The sequence below is a fragment of the Mus caroli genome, chromosome 5 (assembly GCF_900094665.2).
Source record: "Mus caroli chromosome 5, CAROLI_EIJ_v1.1, whole genome shotgun sequence".
Classification (NCBI taxonomy): domain Eukaryota; kingdom Metazoa; phylum Chordata; class Mammalia; order Rodentia; family Muridae; genus Mus; species Mus caroli.
The window spans coordinates 15,474,529-15,500,725 of record NC_034574.1 but is presented as its reverse complement, the minus strand read 5'-3'; the positions used below and the strand labels follow the sequence as shown (position 1 = coordinate 15,500,725).

At 39.0% G+C, this 26,197-nt stretch overlaps 1 protein-coding gene across 7 annotated transcripts in view; it reads right to left on the bottom strand.

Moving 5' to 3' along the window:
• Positions 1-26,197, bottom strand: part of Magi2 (membrane associated guanylate kinase, WW and PDZ domain containing 2) — a 1,402,993-nt gene that overhangs the window by 227,943 nt on the left and 1,148,853 nt on the right. For all 7 annotated transcript variants that reach the window (XM_021161942.2, XM_021161940.2, XM_021161941.2 and 4 more), the window contains one exon: positions 19,780-20,418. In XM_021161942.2, the coding sequence (XP_021017601.1) occupies positions 19,780-20,418 (639 nt within the window). The remainder of the gene's footprint in view (positions 1-19,779; positions 20,419-26,197) is intronic.

Sequence of the window (26,197 nt, the reverse complement as noted above, 5' to 3'; positions counted from 1 at the left end):
AAAAAAAAAAAAAAAAAAAAAAATTTCATAGAGAAGAAACTCACACACATTAAATGATTTAATATGTATGAGACTAAAATGCAGATAGGAAGTCGTCTTTATGTTTCTGTTTCAAATAGCCACCATGGCAGCTGAGTCACTGTTGCCCATAGGAAATCCAGAAGCGATCACTTTTATCAGGAGCTCATAATTCCAAAGGGCAGATACTACATATTTCCTGTACAACCTCATTCACCTAATACAATGGATGATAATGCAGCATCTTCAGGGAGAAGAAGGACCATATGGAATGCTGTGCCCACACAGGCCTTAAGGCTGACACAAATCAGCTGAGACTGGAATAGGACTCAGCTGTATAGAAAGGTCTGGTTGCTGCCAGTCTACAGCCAGAGTCCCCTGCCTTCTGTGAGTTATTACTAAAGCTTAAAAAGAAGGAGCAGAGAAGGAGCAGAGAGTGGAAGCATATTGCAAGTCCCTCTTGAGCTTGGGCTCTGTTCTAATCTCATCTAGATCACTGAATCTCACCTTGCGTGCTGTGGGCTCCGTGGAGGATGCTCTTGTTTAATTCTCAAGAGAAGCACGTGAAGCAGCTACATTTCAGAGCTCAGGAAACTGAGTTTTGTAGGTCCCAAGGATCATCCTCACACAGACTCAGTGAGGTCTAAGATGTGAACTCAGGGCTGTGCTCCTAAGAGCGACACTAGGAGACCTCCTACACCATTTAAATAGAAGAAAGCCAGGTTCTGACAGGTTTTTTTGTTGTTGTTGTTTTGGTTTTTTGTTTTGTTTTGTTTTGGTTTTTTTCTGACACAGGAACTAGACACTGAGTTCTGAGTAGAGTCTGGACAAATATATCACATTTCATCCCACAAAAGCCATGACTCCCGTTTAGCATCGTGTAAGTTAGGAGGTACCCATGATTCTGCAGCTCACTGAGCTTGCCTTGAGCAGCTGGATCACTATGCCCAGGAAGGATGGCATTTGGTTACCTTAAACAATAACGCTTGTTTGGCAGCCCATAAGCCAGATGACCAATAAGGAAGGGCATTGGCAGAAGAGGCTCTTGAGGGGACCTTATGTCTTGGCCATTGTGACCTGATAGAGCAACTAAGGCTGGCAGAAGTGAAAGACGTGTTAAGTAGAACATGAGATTGTAGACACGGATTTCAAGGACACCCAACCATTCTTGGCCAAGCGATGCCCTCAAAGCTAGTGAAAGGCGCTGGAACGCCATCATTTGAACGTGCTCGTACTTAACAGTTAGTAAATGGCATACACTTAAATGAACACATTCTTTGTTAGATTTTTATATTATTATTATTTTTTGGATGGGTCCTTAATTATTTTTCAAGTTAAAGAGCATCTTCGAGTGTGGCTCTGGGGAAAGACGCTGGAACTAATTAGAACAAGTGCTATGCTTGTCTCATCAGCCCGATGAGCTAGAGCAGATGAGTCCTCCCTGAGCTGGGGAGCATGGTCCACATCACTCTCTAGACATTTGGGAAGTAGAGTACAGTGCTGCTCTTATGATGTAGCAGTAGCCATTTCAAGTCTAATTAGGTGTGCAGAACAGCTCCTTTTTCTGGCACAGGCTGTTTTCAAAGGGCAGAAATGACAAGCACTATTTCTGGTCACTTCCTTTAGGGACATAGCCTTTTGTTGGAAAGCAAATGGTTTAAGCATTTTACAAGAGGGAGATGTACTTTTAGAGAACATTTCTTGATATTTGGTTATGAGCCCAGCCTTTAATGGCTGAACCACCCACAGCCCTGAAAACATACATATAAGTAACATTATACAGACTAGGAATGTATATTCACAAATATATATGCATATATATATATACATGCATGTAACAACACTTGAAAAACCAGGCCATTAATTTAAAAGAGAGCAAGGAGGGGTGCATGAGAGGTTTGGAGGGATATATGGGAAGGGGGAAATGTGTAATTATATTATAATTTCCCCTTAAAGAAAGAAAAAGTATTGCTTCCTTTTAGCTTTTAGCAAATACATAATTGTGTTTATAAGCAACTTTCACTATATATTTCACTATATATATATATATATATATATATATATATATATATACACATATATATATATATCTCAACCAGAACACTCCTTAGTGTAGATGCTACGTTCTGAAATTTTAGACAGGATCTTTTTGGATGTGAACGTGTCTCCTCAAACAGAATACTTTAGCATTTCTGGTTCCCGGGTATTCAATACTATAAGAATCACGTCTTTATCTTAGCTGATGGAAGAAAAATGTCTGAATAATAAATATAAAGTATAGAAATTAAGTCCTGCAGTCTTGAACATAGACTACAATGAATAGTTTTTTTTCCTGTTTTGTTTTACCAGATAATGCTATAGTGCATTTCTGACTGCACAGCTTTTTGGAGTGATAGTGTAACATTTTCCACTGTATGTGATTGGCATTTGCTTTGAATAACCCCTCAAGTGTGCTAACTTATAATATACTTCCTCATACTTTGTTCTGGAAGGTTCCATAAGCTGTCTCTTCCCTTATTTGATTCTCTTCACTTGTTGGGCACCAACCACGTCTTCAACCATATCTTTAGGCAGAGAAGAGCTAGTAATTGAACTGGGCTGACTGACTAGGGTTTAGAAGTGAAAGAATTGGTCGGATTTTTTTCTTGTTTTCAATACCGAGGATTGAATGTAGACACTTCTGCTACTCTAACACTGGGCAATGTTCTCATCCCATAGATTTTGTGTGAGTTTTATTTTGAAATACAATTCTCCAATCTTTCCCCCCTGGTTCTAACATGACACCTGTAGTTACAGTTCATTCCTTGGGGACATTCTTGGAAGGTAGTTCATAAGGAAAAAGGTCTACATAGAATAAAGAGATGGGAAAATGATTCACAGATTTGTGACATTTTGAACAAAAATTTCAAGGAAACACATGAATTTAATAATCTTTTCCAACAGCAGCAAAATAAGTAATATTCATGAAATACTAATAGGTACAGTTGTAAATATAATATAATATTGCCCATAATGTGCTAAAAGGTGATGATATAGGGGAAATTGCTAAGAGTAAAGAATATGCTGGTGAACTTTTATGTGATTTTAGGACTGTATTATAATTAGACCAACAGCATCATTATATTACAGAAAGACACTGAACTCCTGTTTTAGAAGGTAGATCAGCAAGAGTGTTTGGAGGAATGCATTGTCCTCCCAAGCATACCAGTAACTGTGCAAACGCCTAACCACCAGGGATAGCTCGCCATGTGTTGTGTGTGCTTAAAGGGTACAATGCCTTTGATGGAATCTAACCAATTCTGAAGTGTGATAATGACTTTACCAATGATATCACTTAGTGAAGCTTAACGGAAGACTTATGCAGAGTATTTATAGGGTTCCTTGAGAGATGTGTGGGATGCTGGGAGAGCATCTGGGAAGAAATAACAACACCTGACCTACATTCACAAGTGAACACAGAAATTTCATATAAAACACAGAAGGGAACATATTTCAAGTAAGAAGAAGCAATCTGCAGCAACACAGAGATATCAAGCAACAGTTCTTTGTAGCGAGAACTTAAGTTCCATGAAGGCATGGATTTCTAAACTATTTCACTCACTGTTATATTATAGCACTTCAAGGGTTCCCGAAACATTGTCTAAATGAGCACTAACCATTCATAGAATGCAGAAGGAACAGTGATAAGTATAGGAAAAGGGATGGGTATGTACTAGGCAGTGGCAGATCTGGATGAGAAAGAGAGAGTCTGGTCTTTGTCCTGTAGAGGATATGGAGGAACACATAGATTTACCAAGAGAGGAAATAAAACCATAGAAATAGGTAAGATCTCACCTTGGCCCTAATCACAGTAGTACATGAGGCACAAATAACAAAGGCTGTGATTGGTTAGTCTTGAGTTAAAGGAGAGAAGGATTCATTGCCTAGTCTGTGAGGCAGCAAAGGACAGGAAGTCATCTACACAAACACAGTGTACATGAAGTTAAGGGAGCGCAATGGTGAAGACTGAGGGGTTATTGGTGAGTGCCAAGCTGCTGTTAATATTAGAGAAGCACATTTCAGCAAGGAGATGAGAACAGAAATGAAGCAGCAGTAGGTTGGGATGTGCAAAGCTGGTAAGACAATGAAGATAGATGTTAAGTGAAACCTGTGTCTCCGAGAATAACTCTTAGGTGATTCATGGGATAAGGTGGGAAATATATAGGCACATACATAGATGATCTTTCAGGGAAGTTGAGATTGAACCAAAAGATAGATCTATTGTTCAGAAGGCAATGCAGAATCAAGCAAAGATTCCTAGAGAATGGAAGAAATCAGACCAACCTGTAGGCGACAGGAAAGATCCAAAGCAAAAGGATGTTATTCATGCTTATGATAAACAGGATGCTGATGGAGTTGGATACTGAGAAACGGGGGGATTTCTAGGTCAAGGTAAAATTAGTGTCTATGAAAAGAGGACCTATGGGTTCTTTCTTTGAAGGCAGAGTAGAAGCAGAGAGGATGGACTATTTTCTAAAGTGCAAGGAAGAAGAGAGGAAACAGCCCTTGGGGTGGTGACAAACCAGATTACCTTCATAAATGCTGATCTATTTTACATGCACTCATAGTCAAAAGTAAACTCCTTGTATTTAGTTTTCCTTATGCCAAGTAGCAAGTGGGATTTACATGCCAATTAGTAAGTAGGCATTCAAATAACTTTAACTTGCTGGTACATGTATTTTGGATATTTTTTCAACATATGAAAATGTATATAGCTACATTGTAATATTCTAGCAAAATTTATAGCCATTTAACTGAGATAAATTAATTTATACTTTCCTCAGTGAATATTATTTGAAATATTAAGTGTAAATGTTACTTTGGAACAACTTTCCAAAGTCTAGCATTAGAAGATACATTAGAAGACAGAGTCACATAGAACTGTTTTGTTTTTAAAAAACTAAAATGCATTATAACGCTCATTAAAACCCACTTTCCTGGAAATGTAAAACTGATTTGTCTAATGCACTACAAAATTCTCTATAAATGCATCAACATTATGAAATAATGTTAATAGGAGGAGAGATAAAATATAATATATTTTCTTTAAATCTTAGGGCAATTAGAATAACTTTTACTAATGTGGTATAATAACTGCAATTATTTTCATTTGCATTTTTGCGGGGATTTATATTCATTAAAAGTCTGTGGTTTCGTATTATATAATATGCAAAATGAACATGACTTAATAGTGTTTTATGGCAAGATAATGCAGTAGGTGGTTTCATTTATTTAGTTAACAACCAAGCCACTTACATGTAAGCACTATGATTCAAAGTCTTCACGGTATAATTCTGGAGCATACTATCTGGAACTCTCCTGAATGTAACTCCAGCTGCATGTAGTCCACTTCAATGTCTGCTCTCACAAATAAGTAATGAGCACTCCAGAGGCAGCATGCAATTCTGGCATGAGCAGCATCATTTCTAAGCTATAACTTACTATACCATCTTGGCAGAGAAATATGTAACCTTTTTTGTGATATAAAAGTCTTTTTTTTTAATTAGATATTTTCTTTATTTACATTTCAAATGCTATCCTGAAAGTTCCCTATACCCTCCCTCCACCCTGCTCCACTCCCACTCCCACTTCTTGGCCCTGGCATTCCCCTGTACTTGGCCCTGGCATTCCCCTGTACTGGGGCATATAAAGTTTGCAAGACCAAGGGGCCTCTCTTCCCAATGATGGCTGACTAAGCCATCTTCTGCTACATAGGCAGCTAGAGACATGAGCTCTGGGGGTACTGGTTAGTTCATATTGTTGTTCCACCTGTAGGGTTGCAGACCCCTTCAGCTCCTTGGGTACTTTCTCTAGCTCCTCCATTGGGGGCCCTGTGTGCCATCCTATAGATGACTGTGAGCATCCAGTTCTGTATTTGCCAGGCACTGGCATAGCCTCACAAGAGACAGCTATTTCAGGGTCCTTTCAGCAAAATCTTGCTGGTGTATGCAATAGTGTCTGGGTTTGGTGGCTGATTATGGGATGGATCCCCGGGTGGGGTAGTCTCTGGATGGTCTATCCTTTCGTCTTAGATCCTAACTTTGTCTCTGTAACTCCTTCCATGGGTGTTTTGTTCCCTCTTCTAAGGAGGAATGAAGTATCCAGACTTTGGTTTTCGTTCTTCTTGATTTTCATGTGTTTTGCAAATTGTATCTTGGGTATTCTAAGTTTCTGGGCTAATATCCACTTATCAATGAGTGCATATCGAGTGACTTCTTTTGTCATTGGGTAAGACTTACAGAACCAGAAGAATTTCAGACTTAATTGGAAAATTAATTATATATTAGTTATTTTTAGATTTGACTTTATAGTACTTTCATAAAGCCTTCATTAAAAGGTACTATGAATCTTCTCTACTCCTAAAAATTGCTTACACTGATACAGCATAGTGATATTCACCTTTAATTCCAGCACTCAGGAGGCAGAGGCAGGTAGATCTTGGTGAGTTTCAAGCCAGCCAGTGCTACACAGTGAGATTCTTTCTCAACAAACCCTAATTGACATAAACTGATCAAGCATATTTTATGTGAATGAATTTGAGCATTCACCTGTAGTTTCAGAACTGAGGGAAATCCTCATTGCCTCCTTCTTTGGTTCTGTCCAACTTTTTTCTTTTAAATTCCCAATACTGCTACTGCCGCCACATCAGGCGAGTGATCTGGACTCATAGTTCACAGAAATTAATATTGAGATTAGAAGAGGTCACAGGACACAGGCTTATTGCTAGTAGATAGGTGATAAGCTAATTTTCACAACTTTTTTCTCCCGAGACTCACAAGAAATGACTGCATGATTAAAGCTAAGCAAGCTTCTAATACAGGCTCATTGGCTCTTTGTACTATTTTCTTCCCATTCTTTCCATTCCATTACGTTCTACTCTTATTTTTATAATTTCTTGATGTTGACTGGGTTTGCATTTGATTTGTTCTTGTTATTCCAAATTTTGACATTGCATCATTAAGCTATTAAGCTATTAGAAACCTCCAGGTTTTAGATGACATGTTGTCTACCAATTGTAGTCACTGGTGCTCGGAACACTTGAGTGACATGCTTGTATTTTCATGCGAATCAGTTTAGCAGGGGTTGTACTGGAACCTTGGAATTCTGAGTCCAGTTAACAGAGTGGTTTCGGTATCAGACCCAGCAAGCCTGTCTACACTTTCCTGAGGATATAATATGGGTAAGGTTTGCAGTCATACAAGCAGCATAACTGGAGGGTTAACTTGCTGGATTCTTATGCTATTAACTTACTAGAGGTAAACTCCATAAAAAGAAAATATCCNCCCCCCCCCCATCCTCATACTTCAAACAAAACCTGGCATATGTGCGAAATGAACAAGGAAGAAGAGGAATGACAAATTAGGCAAAGGCTTTGTAGATGAACAGCGAGAGCTGAGTTCTGCTAAGGTTGCTTGCTATAAAAGCCTAAGCAAAAGCAATCAACAGAAGAATAGTTCTGTCTAGCTTTGTGCACTCAGCGGTACTGCTTGACTCACGCATGCACCTTCCGCACTTTGTTTTGTGGCTGTCTTTTTCTTCCTAGTGCAATAAAATCATTTTCAAAGTATGCACCCAAAGCCCCAAGGGGCACATGGTCAATAAGGTAAATGTGCCACTCTTTAGGGAAATTACCTGTTGCAAATTAGGTCTTTTCAAAAGGCAGTCATTTCTGCCTTGGTATTTCCATATGCCTCCTCTAGAGCAATCACATTTATCTTGATGACTTTGAAGAATATAAATCTTCACTGGTAGTGTCTTCAATTAAGATGGCCTCGAACTATGCAATGGAGTTAAGTGTTAGGACTAAATCGGTAATTACTGTTATAGATTATTTTTTGCATGCTGGAATTGCTATCTGTAAATACTCTTAATGCCCAGTTCCTCCATTTATACTGAGAAACGGCCAACAAATACACTTTGAAATATAAGAATTAACTGGGTTAAATGTACACTAAGTTTTTGTACAGAAACACTAACAATGATCTGACTTCAGACTTTATGCCCATTACTAAAACACAACTCGAATAACCAAATTCTCCTCCAGAAATTAGCACCTCTTTCATAATATTCCCTGGGAAAGGTAGCTAAGATGGTATACAAGACAGTGATTTCAAACTAGCAATTAAAAATATATTCTATAAGGGCAGAAACCTTATAGATTCAGAAAAACCTTTTGACAAAGCCTAACGTTCCTTCATGTTAGTCTTGGAGACTATAATGACATGGGGGCATATCTCAACATATAGTAAGCCCATAGCCAGTATCATACTAAATGAAGAAAAACTCCATTGCTAGCCATAACCCTTTATTCCTTCACTGGCTTCTTGTATGTTCTGTTCACAGCCAGCTATTGTTATATTAGGTGAACTGCAGGCTATAAGCCATTCTAGTATAACCCCTTTCTCTACATATAGACACTTATTCTATAAGTTCTGTTACTCTAGAGAACCCTCACTAATAAACATCCCACTCAGAATACCCCCCAACCCAATCTCAGAGTAAGTATAAACAAAGAAATGAAAGCCTGGCACAGTGAAGACATGGCAGTGAAGAAAGAAACTGAGGAAGATGCCACAGGATGACAAGACCTCCCACACCCATAGATTGGCTGAATTAACATTGGGAAATATTAATTTACAGATAAATGAGTCCCCATCAAAAGTCTAACACACTTTTGTGTTCCAAAACTTTTATCTATCAATAACCAAGACGTTTATAGAAATTGAAAGAGTAATGTTAAAATTCATGTAGAAACACAAAAGACCCGAGATAACCAAAGATGACCCTAAAATAAAAGAATGTCTAGAAGTATCATCAGCCTGGATTTCAAGTTATACTACAATCTATAGAAATAAAAAAAACCCTAAAACAATAGTATGGTATTGGCATAAAAACAGACACATTAATCAATGGAATAGAATTGAGGAGGCACAGATAAGACCATACTTTTATAGCTAGCTACCGCTGTTTTGACAAAGAGGACAGCAAAAACACATTGGAGAAGATAGCACCTTCAACAAATGGGGCTAGTGGAACTGGATAGTGAAATGCAGAAGAATAAAACTAGATCTGTATCTTTCACCCTGCACAAAACTCAACTCTAAATAGTCAAGGACCTCAAAATAAGACCCAATACTCTAAATATGTCATAAGAGTGTGGTAGCTTGAATATGCTTGGCCCAGGGAGTGGCATTATTAGGAAGTGTGGCCTTGCGGGAGAAAGTGTGTCACTGTGGCTGTGGACTCTGAGAATAAATAAATAAATAAATACACATACATACATATATATGTGTATGTATATGTATGTGTGTGTGTGTGTGTGTGTATGCTCAGGTTCCACCCAGTGTGGAAGGGTCTCCTGGCTCTCTTCTGATCAATATGCAAAACTTCCAGCTCCTCCAGCCCCATGTCTGTCTGGATGCTGCTAAGCTTCCCACCATGAAGAAAATAGACTGAAACTCTGATACTGTAAGCCATCCCTGATTAAATGTTTGTCTTTATAGGAGTTGCCTTGGTTACAGTGTCCCCTCACAGCAATAAAACCCTAAGACATGGAGAAAGTAGGGAATAGACTTGAACTCATTGGTTCTGGAAAGGACTTTCTGAACAGGACACTTAGCATATAGATATAAGCACCAAAATTCACAAATAGGGCCTTAAAAACTATGATACAGCGAAGGACACTATCATTCAAGTGAAGAGGCAGCATACAGAATGGGAAAAAATCTTTCCCTGCTATAATCTAAGAGAGGTTAGTGTCTAGGTTATATAAAACTCAGAAGACCTTAAATGTCAAGAAAACAAACAACTCAATTAGAATTTGAGCCACAAAACTAAACGGAAATTTCTTAAAATAAGAAATTCAAATGGCTGAGAAAATACTAAAATCTAAGAGAACAGGTCAATGTCCTTAGCCACCAGGGAAATGTAAATTAAAAATATTTTGAGATTTCTTCTTATCCCAGGCAGAATTGCTAATTTCAACAAAACAAATGTAAACTGAAGTGGTTACTGTGGAAATCAATGTACAGAATTTTCAAAAGTTAAAAATAGAGCTAACATCTGAGCCCGATGTACCTGACATGCACATGTAGGACTCTCCGTCCTACTACAGAGGAGCTTGCTCACTGCTGTCCACTGCTGCTCTGTTCACAACAGCCAGGATGTGGAAATAGCCGAGGTGTCTACTAACTGATAAATGGATAATGAAAATGTTGTACATTTGTACAATGGAATATTATGCAGTTGTTAAGAAAAATAAGAATTTCAGGTAAACAGATGGAACTGGAAATAATCATTTTGTTTGAGGTAAACCCAGACCCAGAGAGACAAACATTGTACAATTTTTTTTTCTCATCTATGGATGTTAGCTTTGAATCTTCAAAGCTTATGTTTAAGCTGGAGTACCCATAAAAATCAGGCAGCCAGTAAAGGGCCATGGTTGGAAGGGGAGGTTTCACGGTAGGAGAGATAGAACCTGGGTGGTATAAGGGGAGACTGGGAATAATGAATCAGAAAGCCTTAAGTGGGGTGGGATTAGATGGCAGGGATGAGGAGGGAGGATGGGGTATGGTAGCTCCCAGTAAAACCCTTTGGAAAAGGCATATAGATACCAATAGCTTATCAACGTGGATGAGTCTCACGGGCGCCTCCCCTTGTTTAAAAATTTAGAAGGAAGAATATTCCACATACACATAGTTCATGTATGATTTTATAACCTTTCTTCAGAGCTCTGTTCAGTGTATGATGTCTCTTGAACACTGTGAATTATTTTTGTAAAAGAGAGAAAACATACTTCATCTATAACTGTTCATTACTGTATTGCCAGCCTAAGAAGGAACACACTGGTCTCGTGAGAACCCCTCGGGACACTTCCTGGGAGCAGAATGAAAACTTTGCAAACCTAATTAACTCCAATTTATGAGACATTCACAGATTAAATGGGCTCAGTTGCACAGAGGACTGTGTAATCGTGAAATGCAGGTGAAGTCTGACTGTAGCAATCACCTTGGGTTGCTTTACTCTAGACACCAAACACCAGCCTATGTGGGTGAAGAGTGCAAAGATTCTTTGTTTCACAGTAGGTTCAGCACCAGAAAATGAATAAAGAAATTGGTGAGTCTCTTCTTGAATTGTTGAAATAGAAAAGTAATTAGCACACCCAATTAAAAAATAGTACTAATAAGAGATAAGAATATTAGGAGTACCCAGGTAAAGTAGAGATTTGGCAAAAATAGAGAGCACTTTATCTGATTTTATCAAAGAATACTTAGAAATATGAATAAAATAGGTATTCTTAGAGGGCAATATATATTTTAAAAACAGAGCTCAGGAAATACAGAAACTCTGGAAGATTAAATATGGTGGGAGAAAGTGAGGCAGCTATAATAGGGGTCACTTCTTTCATCAAACAAAACCAAATCAAAGCCCACCAAAAAGCCCAAAGAACTGGATAATTTCAAAGATGTATCTTCAAAGACTTGATGCCTTTAGGGCTGGTTCAAGTGCTTCATACAAAGGACAAACTGGTGCTTTTAGACATGGCCAAGTATGTTAGTAAAAGCTGATAAAAAGAGCATTTCAGATAATTGTCATATGGTAATACGGATGCAAATTTATATGCAAACAAGTAGACCTTAGGGGTATATGATAAGCATATTCTAACGGAATGTAGTTTTTCCCTGGCTAAAGAGACAGTTGGATGCTAGTGACCTCAGGTCATCAGGCTTGGTGGCAAGCACCTCTGCCTGCTCTGCTGGCTAGCTGGTTCTCAACAATTTCTACAAAAAATTTTTGTTTATTTTTTATTTTATATGCATTGGTATTTTTGCTTGCATGTGTGTCTGTGTGAGTGTCAGATCTTGGAGTTACAGAAAGCTATGAGCTGCCATGTGGTTGCTGGGAATCGAACCCAGGTCCTCTGAATGAGCAGTCATTGCTCTTAACCATTGAGCCATCTCTCCAGCCCCTAAAAAGATTGTAATGAAATAGGAATTGAGTGTATCTCCTTAAAGTAGTAAAAATACTACTGTGAAAGGAAAAGCTAGTATTTTGTATAATAGTGTAAAATGTGACTTTCCATTAAACTCATGAATAAAACAGTTTTTTTCCATAATTTAAACTATGTTTTAAAAGAAATAACGATCTATTTTACTAACTGTAAAAATAAATCAGAAGTATGTAAACAAGAAAAAAGAAGTTGTTTAGCATGGTGACACAGACCTATAATCCTAGTACTTGAGAAGCTAAGAAAGGCATAAAGAGTATTTAGGGCCAGCCTTGGTTACAAACATCAACTCTGTGTGTGTGTGTGTGTGTGTGTGTGTGTGTGTGTATGTATGTAAACAAAGCAAAAGAACACCAAAATTGCTCAAACAATTATTTGTGTGGCATGAATGTCAAACAATTATTTGTGTGGCATGAATGTATGTTTCCAAAGTCTAGGGAATAGAATGTAAAAGACAGGGCTGAAACTATTTAAAAATCTTATCCCAAAGAAAATCATGAGAAATCAATAATGAAAACATTCCGCAATGCTTGAAAAAAAAAAAAGAAAGAACAATTCTAATAAAAAGTGCAAGGAAAAATAAACCATCTTGAGCAGAATGAGAATGGAAAACGTGGTATCTCAAAATTTATGGAGCTCGGCTAAAGAAATGCTCAGAGTGAATTTATAGCTGGAATGCTCTTATTATAAAGAGAAAAATAGAGTCCCTGGTCTGAGGACATACCTCACCAAGATATACGGGAAAGTAAATCAACACAAGGTTGGGAAAATGAGATGGCAAGACCCACCGGCAAAGATACTCAAGCAAAACCCACAGGAAAACAGAATCAATCTACCCAAAAACGATTCTTAAGCATTCTGTAACAGTGGTTTCAAAATACTGACAAAATCAAAAACTTCCATGAATGGTAAAATGCCAAAAAGATATAAAGATTATCAGACTAGTTTGTAAAGAAATAGGAAATTTGAACAGACCTACGTGGGAAAAAAAATTGTTTTATCAACGCTTAAGAAAGAAAATATAGACAAACTCTTTTTGAATAGAAGAGATTGAGTGGGAGACTCTCCAGCTCATTTTATAAGTTATTATTCTAACATCAAAGACAAAGGAAATCGCAAGGAAAGGGCAGAGCATGCACCATCCATCCCCAACAAAAGTACAAGGGAGCAACCAGCAGTGTTTAAAGAACAACAGACCATGGTCAAGTGTTGTAGTGCCAGGAATACAAAATTAGACATCTATGTCATATTATACCAACTTACTGTATTAACAGACTAAAGGCCGAGAACCATACACTCATTTCACCATGTGCAGGACAAGTATTCGAGGAGGCTGAACCCATATCAAGCTAACAACAGATGGGACTTCTCAACTTGATAAGGGGCATCTAAAATCCCTCTACTTAATATCATACTAAAGAATGCAAGACTGATGCTTCCCCCTAAACACAGTCACAGCAACAAAAAGGGACATCTGCTGATAAGACATCTGTTTAGCATCACACTTGAAAAGGTAGCTAGTTAGCTTTAGGGCAGAAGAGCCCTAGACATGCCTGGGGTTAGGGGGTTACTTTGTTAACTAACTGATGGGGGAGGGCCCAGACAACTGTGGGTAGTATCAACTTACACTTAGGGAGCTGGTATAAGTTGGCCTACCATTCAGCTGGCAGGCATCACTTCTGATGATTCCTGCTATACTTTCTTTGGCTGTGAAGTTTCCCTTGGTGGAAAGTAATGGTATGAGGGAATGGGAGACAGGCTTGCTTTAAGTTCCTGTCTTGACTTCTCTCAGTGATAGAATGTGATGTAGAACTGTGAGCTGAAATAAACCACTTCGTTCCCTAAGCTGCTCTTGATCAGAGTGTTTTCTCACAGCATGGGAATGAAAACAAAAGTGTAAGTCAAGGAAAAAAATACCAGGGCCATACAAATGTAGAAAAAGGAAAGAAGAACAACTTGCTAGAAAATATAATTATATAGACCACATTACAGAATGATGAAAAATCAGATATGCTTACATATATTGGCCATAAATAATTTAAAAATGACATTAAGAAAACAGTTATTAAGAGTACTGGCTGCTTTTGAAGGAGATCTTGGTTCGATTTCCAGCACCCACATGGCAGATCACAACTGTGCACATCTCTAGTTCTAGGGCATCTGATGCCCTCTTCTTACTCCCAGGTATCAAGAATGCGCATGAGTCACGGAAGACATACATGAGAGCAAAACACTCACAACAGAAAATAAACCTAAAATAATAAAACAGAGTAGGGAGACCCTCAACAAAAGAAGTCCATGGTCTGTACACAGAAGACCACAACCTTGCTGAGAGAACCTGGAGGAGACTTAAGCAAGTATGGAGATATGTCAGAGCTGGGGTTTTATAAGTTCAGCTTTCAGTTGGAAAGCTGTTCTGTAGTACCATGATCTCAGCAGGTCTTTTATTAAACAGAGGACGTACAAAGCCTTAGGAAGCAGGAGTTGAAGAAGCAGCCTGCCTCCATCTTAGGGTTAAGCGGCCGTTTTATAGTAACAACAAATTAGGTTCATTCCTACTTATGACTAAATCTGTTTCTCAAGGATTGGGCTGTGCCTCACCTGTAACCGTAACCTCGGAATGGTTCTGTGTTGCCTGGCAGTCATGTCTTTGTTTTTAAAGTTGTTTATAACAACCTTGCAATCCTATCTTTGGTTCTAAAGGTTATGTGACCATGTGTGACTGACTATCTTGTTATGACTGCCTGTTGTGTTTACATTGTTTTGTGTTGTTTTGTTTTGTTTTGAGATAGGTTTTTCTCTGTATAGACTTGGCTATACAGAGGTCTGTGGGATATAAAACCATGCTGGGGAGCTTGGTAAGGTAGAGTAGGTTGAGACTCAGAGACTCGGTGGGCACACACCCGAGGCTTAGGTGACTCCCAGCTCTCTGCCAGACTCCGGACTTGGAGTGCCATGTTCCTCACATAAAACAAACATGCCCTATGGTCACATAGGTCCAAAACAGAGTTCTCCATGCTGATGAGGTACCTAGAGGACTGGAGGGCTTAGCCAATAAGCTTCCCTTTGTAGACATTCCTCCCTGCAAAAGGTATTTAATCTCACCCTGAGAAGTGGGGTATTGTTTTGCACATCTGACTCTTTTCATCAAGATCCTCTGTGGGGAGCCATGAAGAAGGCCTTCAGCTACAGAGCTGCAGCCTAGTCTCCTGCAGAGGCCTTTTTCTGCAGGACCCCTGACTATGTTCTCTGCTCTTCTGTGACTCCCAGTGGTGCCTGGTTGGCCAAGAGCCTGAGAACCCCACCACCCAGCCACCTCACCCCAGACAGCTCTGGCTTTCCCACCCTGGAGCCGTGCCTCAGCACTTCCCCACAGCCCTGCACCCCCTGGTGGCAGTGTGGTGTATGCACAGCAAGCACAGTCCACCTCCCCAAGAGGTCATGCCCAATGGCAGGGTGGATGTGGGCCTACAGTGATCTTTCTCTGCCCATTTTTGGAATTAACAGAGTACCAAGTCACAGATGGAACATCTCTACATCACACTTCCTGAGCCTCAAGGCCAGGGAACATTTCAAAAGGTGGGATGGAAAGATTTTAAGAACCAGAGGTTGGAGAGGATCCAAGCAAAATAGTGTCTTCTGGACAGGACAATTGCTCTCATGAACTCAGAGCACCTGTGTTTGCCTACATGAGATGTGCACAAAATCAAGCCGGTCAACATTCTGGGATGAAAGGGTTAGGGGCTCAGGAGCCTTCAATCCTAATGGATGAGCTATTGACAGTGGATGGCTTCTTAAGAGGGAGTCACTTTTCTTTAAGGCACCTAAGGCCACTCATGCTCAAGTGGATGGCACTACACCCAGGCATGTATGGGGGACACTAATTTGATCTTGAGGATTATTAAAAATTGGAGGGGGATGAAGTTGGAATAGAGAGGGGAGATAGGGTGGGTCTGGGAGAAGTTTCTATTTATATGCAAATGAAAGGTCCAGGGAGAGCCAAAACAATGTTGTACAGGAGAAGAGTTTGGAGGACTCACCCTGATTTCAAGATTTAACACAAAGCTGCTGTAATCTAGAAAGTCTTACATTAACATAAGAATGTGCGTGTAGCCTGAGGGGGCTGAGCAGAGGATTTGGAAACAAACATCACAAAAGCCAAGGCCAGTCAATAACAAAGAACAGGTTTTGTGGTTTTCCCCAGCAAACAGTGCTAGAACAATTGTCCATATTTGTGCAAAAAATAAAATGAATTTAAGTCCACAATTCTACATAAGAATTAACTTTAAATTGGTTTCTATATAGGCACTAAATATAGGCACTCAAGCTTTAGAATTCCTAGAAGAAAACATGGAAAAAAACCTTTGTGATTTTTAGGTTAAACAAAGATGTGACAGGAAATGACCCATGCTAAAATGAGCCTGGTCCACTTAAATTCACCCACTCTAGACCTCCTGTGCTTCTGTATCAAAGACACCAAGAAGACGATGGATAGATAAGCCATGAATTTGAGGGAAGCATTTGTAAATCATCTGTCTTAAAAAAACAGCTCAGATTTGTATATGCAATGAGCTTTTGTAATTTAGGATGACAAAGAGGGCTGTTAGCAGTGACAGAGACTCATCTAGTGAGCATCAGGCTCAATTCTCAGTACAAAAAAAAAAAAAAGGAAGGAAAAGTGATAAATAGTTCAATATAGAATTGGGAAAATACTTGATGGCACATAAGAGTTTATGAATGCCGATAAGCACATAAAAACATGAAAGGATTAGAGAAATGTACATTAAAACCGTGGGAAAGTCTCAGTAAGTACACTACTAATAAAGTGACTGCGCTGAAGACTTATTAAACCAGAAGACTGGAGAAACACTGGGCAGAAACTGGGACTCAGACAGTGCTAAGGGAATCTAAGAACTAGCCATGCTTGAAAGCCATTCAGACAATTTATTAATAGCTTAAATATATTTTTAATATAACCATTTCTGGGCATCTACTCCCCAAAATGAGAACGTCTGCACAAGAAACAGTTGAAGCCAAAAGTTCATAAATATATTATTCATAAATGCCCAGAGATGAAAACGACTCAAAATAACCTCCCACAGTGAGTAGATTAACGAAAGGCCCTCTGGATATTAAAGGGCAGTAAGAGGAACCAACTTTTCATCCGTGTATATCTGTTAGGTGATTCTCAGTAGCATTATGCTAAATAAAACACTATGTGATGTTAGTCGTAGAAATGCTATTGGAAGGTGACACTGTTTAGAAAAGCAGATTAGTTGTCCTTTGTGGCTGGCAGTAGGAGAGGAGAGGGTGACAAGCAGGTCTGGGGGGCTTGGGATGAAGGATGTTCTAAGAGGGATGGTGCTCATTATGCAACTACACCATGTTTGAAGAACATAATGAACTATCTACCTACAGTTGACAAATGATACGTATATAAATGACACCACATGATACATGTCTAACCAGTTAAATATAGCCTTCTAACCAAGACATTTTAAAGTAAGACACACATGCGTGATGTCATTCCGTCCATATTAGAGTATATGTTTTACCTATGTGCCAACCAGTCGGCATACTTTCTATAGGTGCACATACAAACCTCTCTACGAAAGAGTGAAAGGATAGGTAGGGTAGAAGGTTTTTTTTTTGTTGTTGTTGTTGTGTGATTTTGGAATTAGTTACAAAAAAAAAAAAAAATCAACTACCTGAATCATTGCTTTATAAACAAAGGCTCTAACAAAAAGGACAATCAGCCATGGTCCTGAAATGAGGAGGTCTTTGCTCATCAGAATGAGGCCATAAGCATTTCTGAGTAGCCAAAACCAGATAACCAACATGAAGCATGAAGGTCATGGCACAAACACGGGGGGGGGGGGGGGGGGGGGGCACTCCTGCTACCTTCAGAGGGGAGTGGCCTCTGTAGGAATTCTGGGAACCTCTAAATGTTTCTAGCAAGGATGTCCAGATTCCACAGTTCTGTACTTGGAAGATAGCAAAGGCTTCACCCACCCCCAAACAAACAAAGAGCAGCAGACAGAAGTCTCATGGCTAGGGCTCTAAGTGAGTGATCAGAGAGGCTATGGAAGGGGAGGAGGGAGAGCATGCGTGCACACACACACAGTAGAATGCTTCCAGAAAGGCACACATTACAGTAATAGCAAGGATTTCAAAGCATTTTCCTGATAAGCCACAATTTAAAAGAAGCCATTTTATATATAAGAAAATGTTTAAATATCTTTCTGTGAGCCAAACAATGGCTACAATACAGCAATTTTCAGTTATACCACTTAATATTAGAAATATTGTCCAAAATTTGAGTTTTCAATTGAACATTAGCAATACACGTCTGTTTAAATTAGAAACATTTCTATTAATCTTAAACAAGCTATGCAGGAAGTCAAAATATGCTGTCAATAGTTAATTACCAAAATTCATGTGCTATTTTATAACAATGCCCCAAGAAGGGGAAATGTGTGATTATTTTGTTATCCTATTAATTTTCCCTTGGTAATGGGAACTTGGTTATAGTGTTGCTCACAAATGCATAGAATTTGGTGAATCAACAATGTATTATTTCCCTGAAGGGAAAAAAGCTGCAGAGAGGGCTACATAAATCATAAATGGTACTTCTTTCAGCTCTGACTTCTTTTACTCGCATTTAAAAATAACAGGCTTCCCATGCTGTTTTGAGAGCTTTGAATAGGAGATCACATACGTTAACCACACAGGTGTTTTGTGCGTGACTGCCCCACGGTACTGCTTCTGCTGCTTCTCTGCTGAAGCTTTAGGGCCTGTTTAGCTTCAGCAGACAAGTACTGAGTGATGCCTGCCCTGAGCCACTCAAGATAGTAAGAATGTTACCATGAGTTGACATGACATCACAACCCTGCTGTGACAATCATATAGTTGAGAATCAAGGACTTCAAGTCCTAAGTCCTATTAACAGGTCGGGAAGGAAATTGGGTGTCGGTCTGAGCCATGTCCTACATCAACAGAGACGTATGGAAGGACCCTTAGTTTTACTCCATTCACTTTCTTATAAAGGCTAGAGAAGAGAGTGATGAGGACCGAAGCTCCCAGCATTCTCTTAAATTGGGTTCCACGTTCTTCTTGGAGCTCCCAGTCTGGACCCTGTTCCATCACTTTCTACCTGGTTCACGGCAGACACAGTTATCCACAGTGGTGGATACTTGTGTCCCATTATAGTGGAATGCTCTCATCCATACTTACTTATTTTACTGGAATCCAGCTCTCAGTGGTCCTTATCAGGATTATCAGAACACTTGTATTTGTACTAGCTGGCTGGCCTCCCCTCTGCTGGCCTGGAACCCCACATACAACTTTTAGTATTGCTTTCTTTAGAAAGCAGGCTTCTCAGTAAATCAACAGGCATGGACTGAGATTTGCTCAGCTTACCTTTGTGACAAAACATAACATGTCCATAGCTGAAGCTTATTCTTTATGCTACAAATCCATATTGCTTTGTTGGTAAGCCTGAAAGTACTACTATCATAGTGTTCAATGTAAGTAAGGTAAAGGGAGCATTGCAAATACTCAGCAATCTGGATCCTAAATTCACATTTGTCTTTCTGCCTCTATTATTATTATGGCATGATTTTATGCCAGCCTATAGAAAACTTCACTTGAACAATATTCTAAAGAATTCTTCTAATCTACCCACACATTGTGCTTCACATCTGTGTTCATCTTACCTCCTCGATGGATGATTAAAGAAGTCTCACTTCCAACGGGGCAGTCCTTAAGTATATCCACTACTTCTGTATGGCTCAGGTTCTGTACATTCTGTTGGTTGATCTCAACAATGAGGTCTCCTTCACACAGCCCAGGGCATCCCTGAATGTCAAGGATTTGTTTCACCCGCTGTCCCGTGGGACTGTCGGCAATAGTAAAGCCAAATCCCTGGGCACCTTTCACAATGGTTAAGGTCATAAGTTCAGCTTGAGTGGCTCCAGACGAAGCCATAGACACATTGTCGTCATGGACGGGTGGTGGATACGTGCCATCTAGCTGGCCATCAGCTGGCATGGAGTGCAAAGAATGAGGTGGCCGGTCTGTAATATCTGGGACCGACTGTGAGGTCCGAGAAATGTATTCCAAATATGTTTCATAGTTATGTCTTCCGTTGACCATCACTGGAGGTGGCCTCTCCATTATTGCAAGGGGTGGCACCATGCTGTTAGCAGGATCTTCAGGGTCAAAGGGCAAAGGGTAGCCACGACACAACACCAAGTTGACACTCTGACCAATAGGAACAGACTGGAAAAGTTTGACAACATCTGCATGAGTGTGTCCAAGGACACAAACTTCATTAATATAGACAATGACATCACCTGCAAAGAAAAAAGGAGAGATTGACAACATGAGGTAAGTTCAATTAACATCAACGTAGAGAAATGGAATTATTTATGAGAACACTGAAAGAGTTCTCTGCTTCTCAGTAAACAATGAGAAATCTGTTACAGTAATACTTCAATTCTTTGTAGGTGACTCAAGGACACAAAGGTCTGCCAATGGTAGAGTGGGCAAATGCTGAATAAAGCCCTGCTTGGTTATTCTTCAAGTTTGGAAACAATCCCACACTCAGAATCAGGAAGAAAAGAAGTTAGAAGAATTTGTACTTTGAAGAACATACATGTTGTTTTTCTTTTCTTTTTTTCATTTCCATTTTAGTGCAACTAAGATCAAAGAAATTTCAAACTGTTGAGAAGTAATAGCCATAAATTTTGGATGAAAAAGAAAGTTCCGGTATTTGAAGGTTTGTGGAGGCGTGGTGCGAAATGAGTGAGAAGGTGAAGAAGCAGGGCTTGGCGCAGTGGCTGAACGTGGTAAGAGTGTAGTCACCACGAATGGCAGGGACGAAGGACCCTGCCAGCTAAACAGGGAACTGCTGTGGACACAGTCTCTTATCTTGGAAAATTATTTCAGCAGCATTTGTTCTCTTTCCCAAGTGAGTTATCACAGGCTTATAGAAGTCTACTGGTTAGAAGCAAACTTTATGAACATAGAAATACTATGAATACAAATTATTCATTATAAAATATAACCATTAAAATGATTTCTCCTTTAAATGTAAAAGACACAGTTGTTTGAGAAAATTGTTTTAAGGTTTCTTAAATTATACATGAATAACAACTTTATTTTTGGAGACTGGTTCTATCATGGGTGGGTATTTTTATCTTCATGAACCATAATACTTGAAAATTAAACTTGAAAATTAAAATTGTGACTGATGATGCTGAGGAGTATATCAGGAAAGAAAGCTATGCTCTTGTAGACTGTCAGAGGGCAACTCAATAGACATCTATTTATTTACTGATGGAGTTTTGAACTGCGTAGTACAAATGGCCAGGGATTTCTCTGAGATATCCTTATCCATCAAGACAACAAACACCAAAAAATTTAAAAAACTAAATACATTTTTAGGTATATATATATATATATGTGTGTGTGTGTGTATCCAATGTACTTATAAATGAGTAGTTCTAGTAGTAAAAATTCCTAAGAAAAATGCCCTTAACATCGTTGGTTTGATTAACAGTCATTTTTCCTAAATGTGAGGCAACCAGAATTCTAAAGAAATAGGTAGATAGGTAGAAAGGCTCAACAGATATTGTCAAAAGACCCAGGTAGGCTTGCTTCTAGAAAGTTCTGTAGCCTATGTGAGTAAAAGGATGACAATACCTTTCCACAATGTTGGAAAGGATGCTGAAGCATTGAACCCACACCTGCAGAGCTGGCGTCTCTTCCTCCTCTGCTATTAGACTTTCTTGCTTGAGTGGAGCAGCTGAGAATGCCTCTGCATCATTTTAAACTAACTTTATTCATCTCAGAGTCCTAGAAAAATATGCCAGAGCTAGATAGGCTATTTTCTCTCCTCCACTCCCCACCTCCATCCCAACCTCTGTCACTGTTTGGTGCTGAGGATTAAGGCCAGGAGATCCCACATGCTAGATAATTGCTCTACTACTGTGTTGCATCATACCTTTAATTACAGTTCCCCAGATTGCAAGGGCAAGTATCTTAGGTAGGTTTGCTCTTGGGCACATATCATCTTCTCTTCCGTCTATCCATCCATCTTCCATCCATCTATCTATCCATCCATCCATCCATCCATCCATCCATCATCCATTCATCCATCATCCACTCACCCATTCCATATATCCATCCATCCATCCCTCCATCCATCCACCTACCCATCATCCACCAATCATCATGTTTCATCCATCTATCATCCACCCATCCATCCATCCATCCATCCATCCATCCATCCATCCATCCACCTACCACCCATCATTCATCTATCTATCCATCTGTCTGTCCACCCATCCATTATCTATCTATCTATCTATCTATCTATCTATCTATCTATCTATCTATCTATCTATCTATCTATCTCTCTATCTACCTACCTACCTATCTTTATTCTGGACCCAACATTTTCTGTGTGTTTAGGAGACTGCATGGTATAGGGTGATGACTTGGGATAGTGATGTAGAAGACTGCAGTCCAGGACTATCATTTACTAGGAATTTGATTTAGCACAAGGATATGACAGATTTCTTTTAAATGATGAAGAAATATAATACTAATTTATGATTACCTGAGGCATAACTAATAACTAGACAATATAGGTGACAAGGCTTGTGACTGTACATCTTTATGAAAATATTGTTGCTACTCCTGTAGTTATTTGTCCTTGACAATATCCTTCTGAAAAACTAGGGTGGCCTAATTAAGATATTCCCACTACAGTCATAGCCAAATGATTATAGAAGTGATTGATTCTGAGTGAACAAGTAAAAGGCAGGAAGGTGACAGATGCCACTTTACTCTAAGGCTGTCACTAACTTTAATCACAGTTGACAACCCTCCGTCCCCAGGCACTTAATCTTTCTCTCTGTTCTGGTCTTCTCTAGGAAAAAGGAACTAGTTCTTTTCATGCCTAAAGAACAGTTATGTGGTAATTAATGAGAGCTACTTATGGTTCTTTGCAAAGCTGCCTTTAAATATGTACAAATAGTTTCTACTCCATAGTTTTTCAAATCATCAAACAAGCAACTGATGAAGAATAATGTATGATTCTATTTACGGAGGAAAAACAAATTTCTGAAGGTAAAAGATGAGAGTTGAGTTCTTGAAAAGCTATCTAACTCCTTGACAACATTCAGTTGCCCACTCTACACAATACATAAATGCCCAGATAATGTGTCATATCAAAAACTTCTATAGATGGTGATCTATGATTGTGCTTGTTTAGATGGAGCGGACGAGGCAGATTATTCATAGACTGTGCTGTATGAATGTCATTTACATGTTGTGAAGCAAAATAGAAGCCACCTGGCATGTGTCACCCTACAGTGTTCCAAGCCAAGTTCTAAGATAGACTGGATTTAAGAGCACAGACAGGGGGGCTAGCTCTAGTGCCAACCTGCTTGCCTGTTTCAGAGGGAGAGCTGTAAAGGAGTCACTTGATTTCTGAATCTGTTTCTTCCTTCATAAGCTGGAAATTAAAACATTGCTTTCATTTCTGCCTTTTCAGGTCTACAGTGAAAATGAGATCTTGCTGTGAAAACATTTTTACCAAGGAAAGATTCTCCATACAAATATAAGGATGCATTTCTTTGGAAAGCTAAGCACATCTTTTCATTGCCTGGAAGGTTACACTGATACCTTGATTAGACATTCACTTACAGCCCGATTCAAGACAGGCAATTCTAGAAATATTGACTTAAGGTCAGATTGATATGACAGATGAATGTAGTGACCTCCACTGGTATGGTCTCATAATGATATGGTATCCAATCATGGGTAAGAGAAAGGGGGTTTAAAGCTATTGTTATATATGAAAAAATGTTCTAAAGTAATTTGGTTCTTTCTTAGTCATGGAGATAAATATATATCACTGGATATTTCCTGGACACCTCATCATTTTGGGAATAAAAGAGAACACTCTTGACGAAGCATTGTTTAAATTAGAGTTATTTTTATGCTGAGTTCCTCCACTCCCACATTCTTTGAGTCACTGTGGACTAAAGGGCCTCCCTTTTCTGTGCCTCTCATGTTGGATCTGCTTTCCTTAACTACCTCTGCGGACCTGACTAGAATGATTGACTTCTTCATCAATATTCTTCTTATAGTCTATTCTACTAAGTTAAAAATACTTAACAGCCATGCCTGTCATTTTCCACCCTTTATCTACAGTCTGTTGACCTTATTTCTGTCTTATCCACCCCGCAGGTCACCACTGTGGGACATCAGTAACATTACTGCTCATAATTCCTACCTTGAAGCTCACCATGAACTTGGAATGTCTTATCCGCTACCCTCCATTTTAATGGATATGTTTAACTCAACCTATGCATCTCTTTACCTACCTTAAGGACATATTGTACTGTTTCCAATGAAATCTCTGTTACCATATGCTTGTGGCTGTAAACCTCAGACTTAGCTGTATCATTGGTGTTCTGCCTCTTCTAAGCTTTCTGTACAATGTGTAGAATATTATATCAGCACCATATTGGAAATTCTTTACATATTCGGTTGATTTTCATTGAATAAAGTGATGGGATAAGAGGAAAACTGGAAAAGATATCAAAGCTGAACTTAGTACCTCCTCATTTGTGTTTCTAAGTTTTTCTTTTAATCAAATCAGAGATTCTTTTTGATAAAAGAATTATTTTCATCAACCTTGTCCATCCTACCAATTACATACACTCTATATGAAACAAGTCAATTCTTCTCCTTACCCAATAAGATTTATTAAAGTGTACTTTCTTGACCTCTACTTAATTTTAATAGTTTTAAAATATTATCATGACATAGAATTTGATTATGTTCTGTATCCATTTTCACTGTTTTATAATGATCACAAACACCTACCTAGTACATGTTAACACATCATTTTGGACCTTGTTGACATAGAATTACTTGCCAATGTTCCCATTCACATTAAAGAAACTTGTTTTCACTTCAGGAATGTAAGTACACTGTGGTTGGTTGGGCTAGAAGGCTCAGGTGGAGACTAAACATATGACCTGTGCTTGTAGCCGTGGGTAGAACACATGTAACCCATGGTTGGGCATCTTAGCACATGCTCATGTCTGTCCCCAAATGAGAAAGGCCAGGCCATAAACACTCAAGAAAGCAAACTGGTCAATGCCATTTCCCCCTATGTTTCCAGATGATTTTTTAAAATGGTCCTATGCCTTTTTTTTGCTCAAAAATTTTTCCTTATACTTAAATCTAATCTCTTCAGCTAAAAAATTCTCTATTTCTATCCTTACAAAGACAGGAACGTTATTCTTTTGAAAATAGTTTCTTAAATCCTACAAAGTCTCTTTAAGATGAAAGCTACAAAATCAGACTTCAATCTGAGGAGAATTCCATCTTGGCAGTAGATCTTGAAGCTAACTTATCTTGAAGCTAGCACTATTGTATGTGCCAATCAATTTGGGTAGAGGAATAAAAATAGGTGCCTAACTTATGGGAGCTATAAAGGTATTATTTGACTATAAATATGATAAGTGACATTGCCAATTAAGATGAGGGGAAACAAAGTTTATACATTAAAATAATTTGTCTTTATGTTTTAAAAAAATTGTTTTATTGATTGTTCTCTCACCCCAACTGCAGATTCCCCTCATCCATTCCTCCCATTTTCCCTTCCACCTCCCCTCTCCCCCAGATTCACTCCTCACCTCTGTCTGCCCACCCTCCCTATCCCCCCCCCAAAGTACAGGCCTCCTGGGGATGTCAGCTGAACCCTGTAAGACAAGATACAATAGGACAAAGGACAAACCCTCACTTGAAGGTCGGGCAAGGCAACCCAGGAGGAGGAACAGGGTTCCATGGGCAATGTGTACTAAAGTCATGTGTGTCATTAATGGAAAACATAATTGCTTGAAGGTCATGAGGTGTTGATTTTTATGCAGGTCTGCCAATAACTAGCAACTATTTCTGGGGTTTGGTCCTTATTTATTTTTTAATTTGTTCAGCAAAGGTTTCCATGTATTTAATTGCTACCAAGAAGTTTTTTTTTTTTTTTTTTTCATTGAAATTCTAAGGCAGGAGCCTTTGACTCAAGTTCTTGGATTATTCTTAAATTCCCTC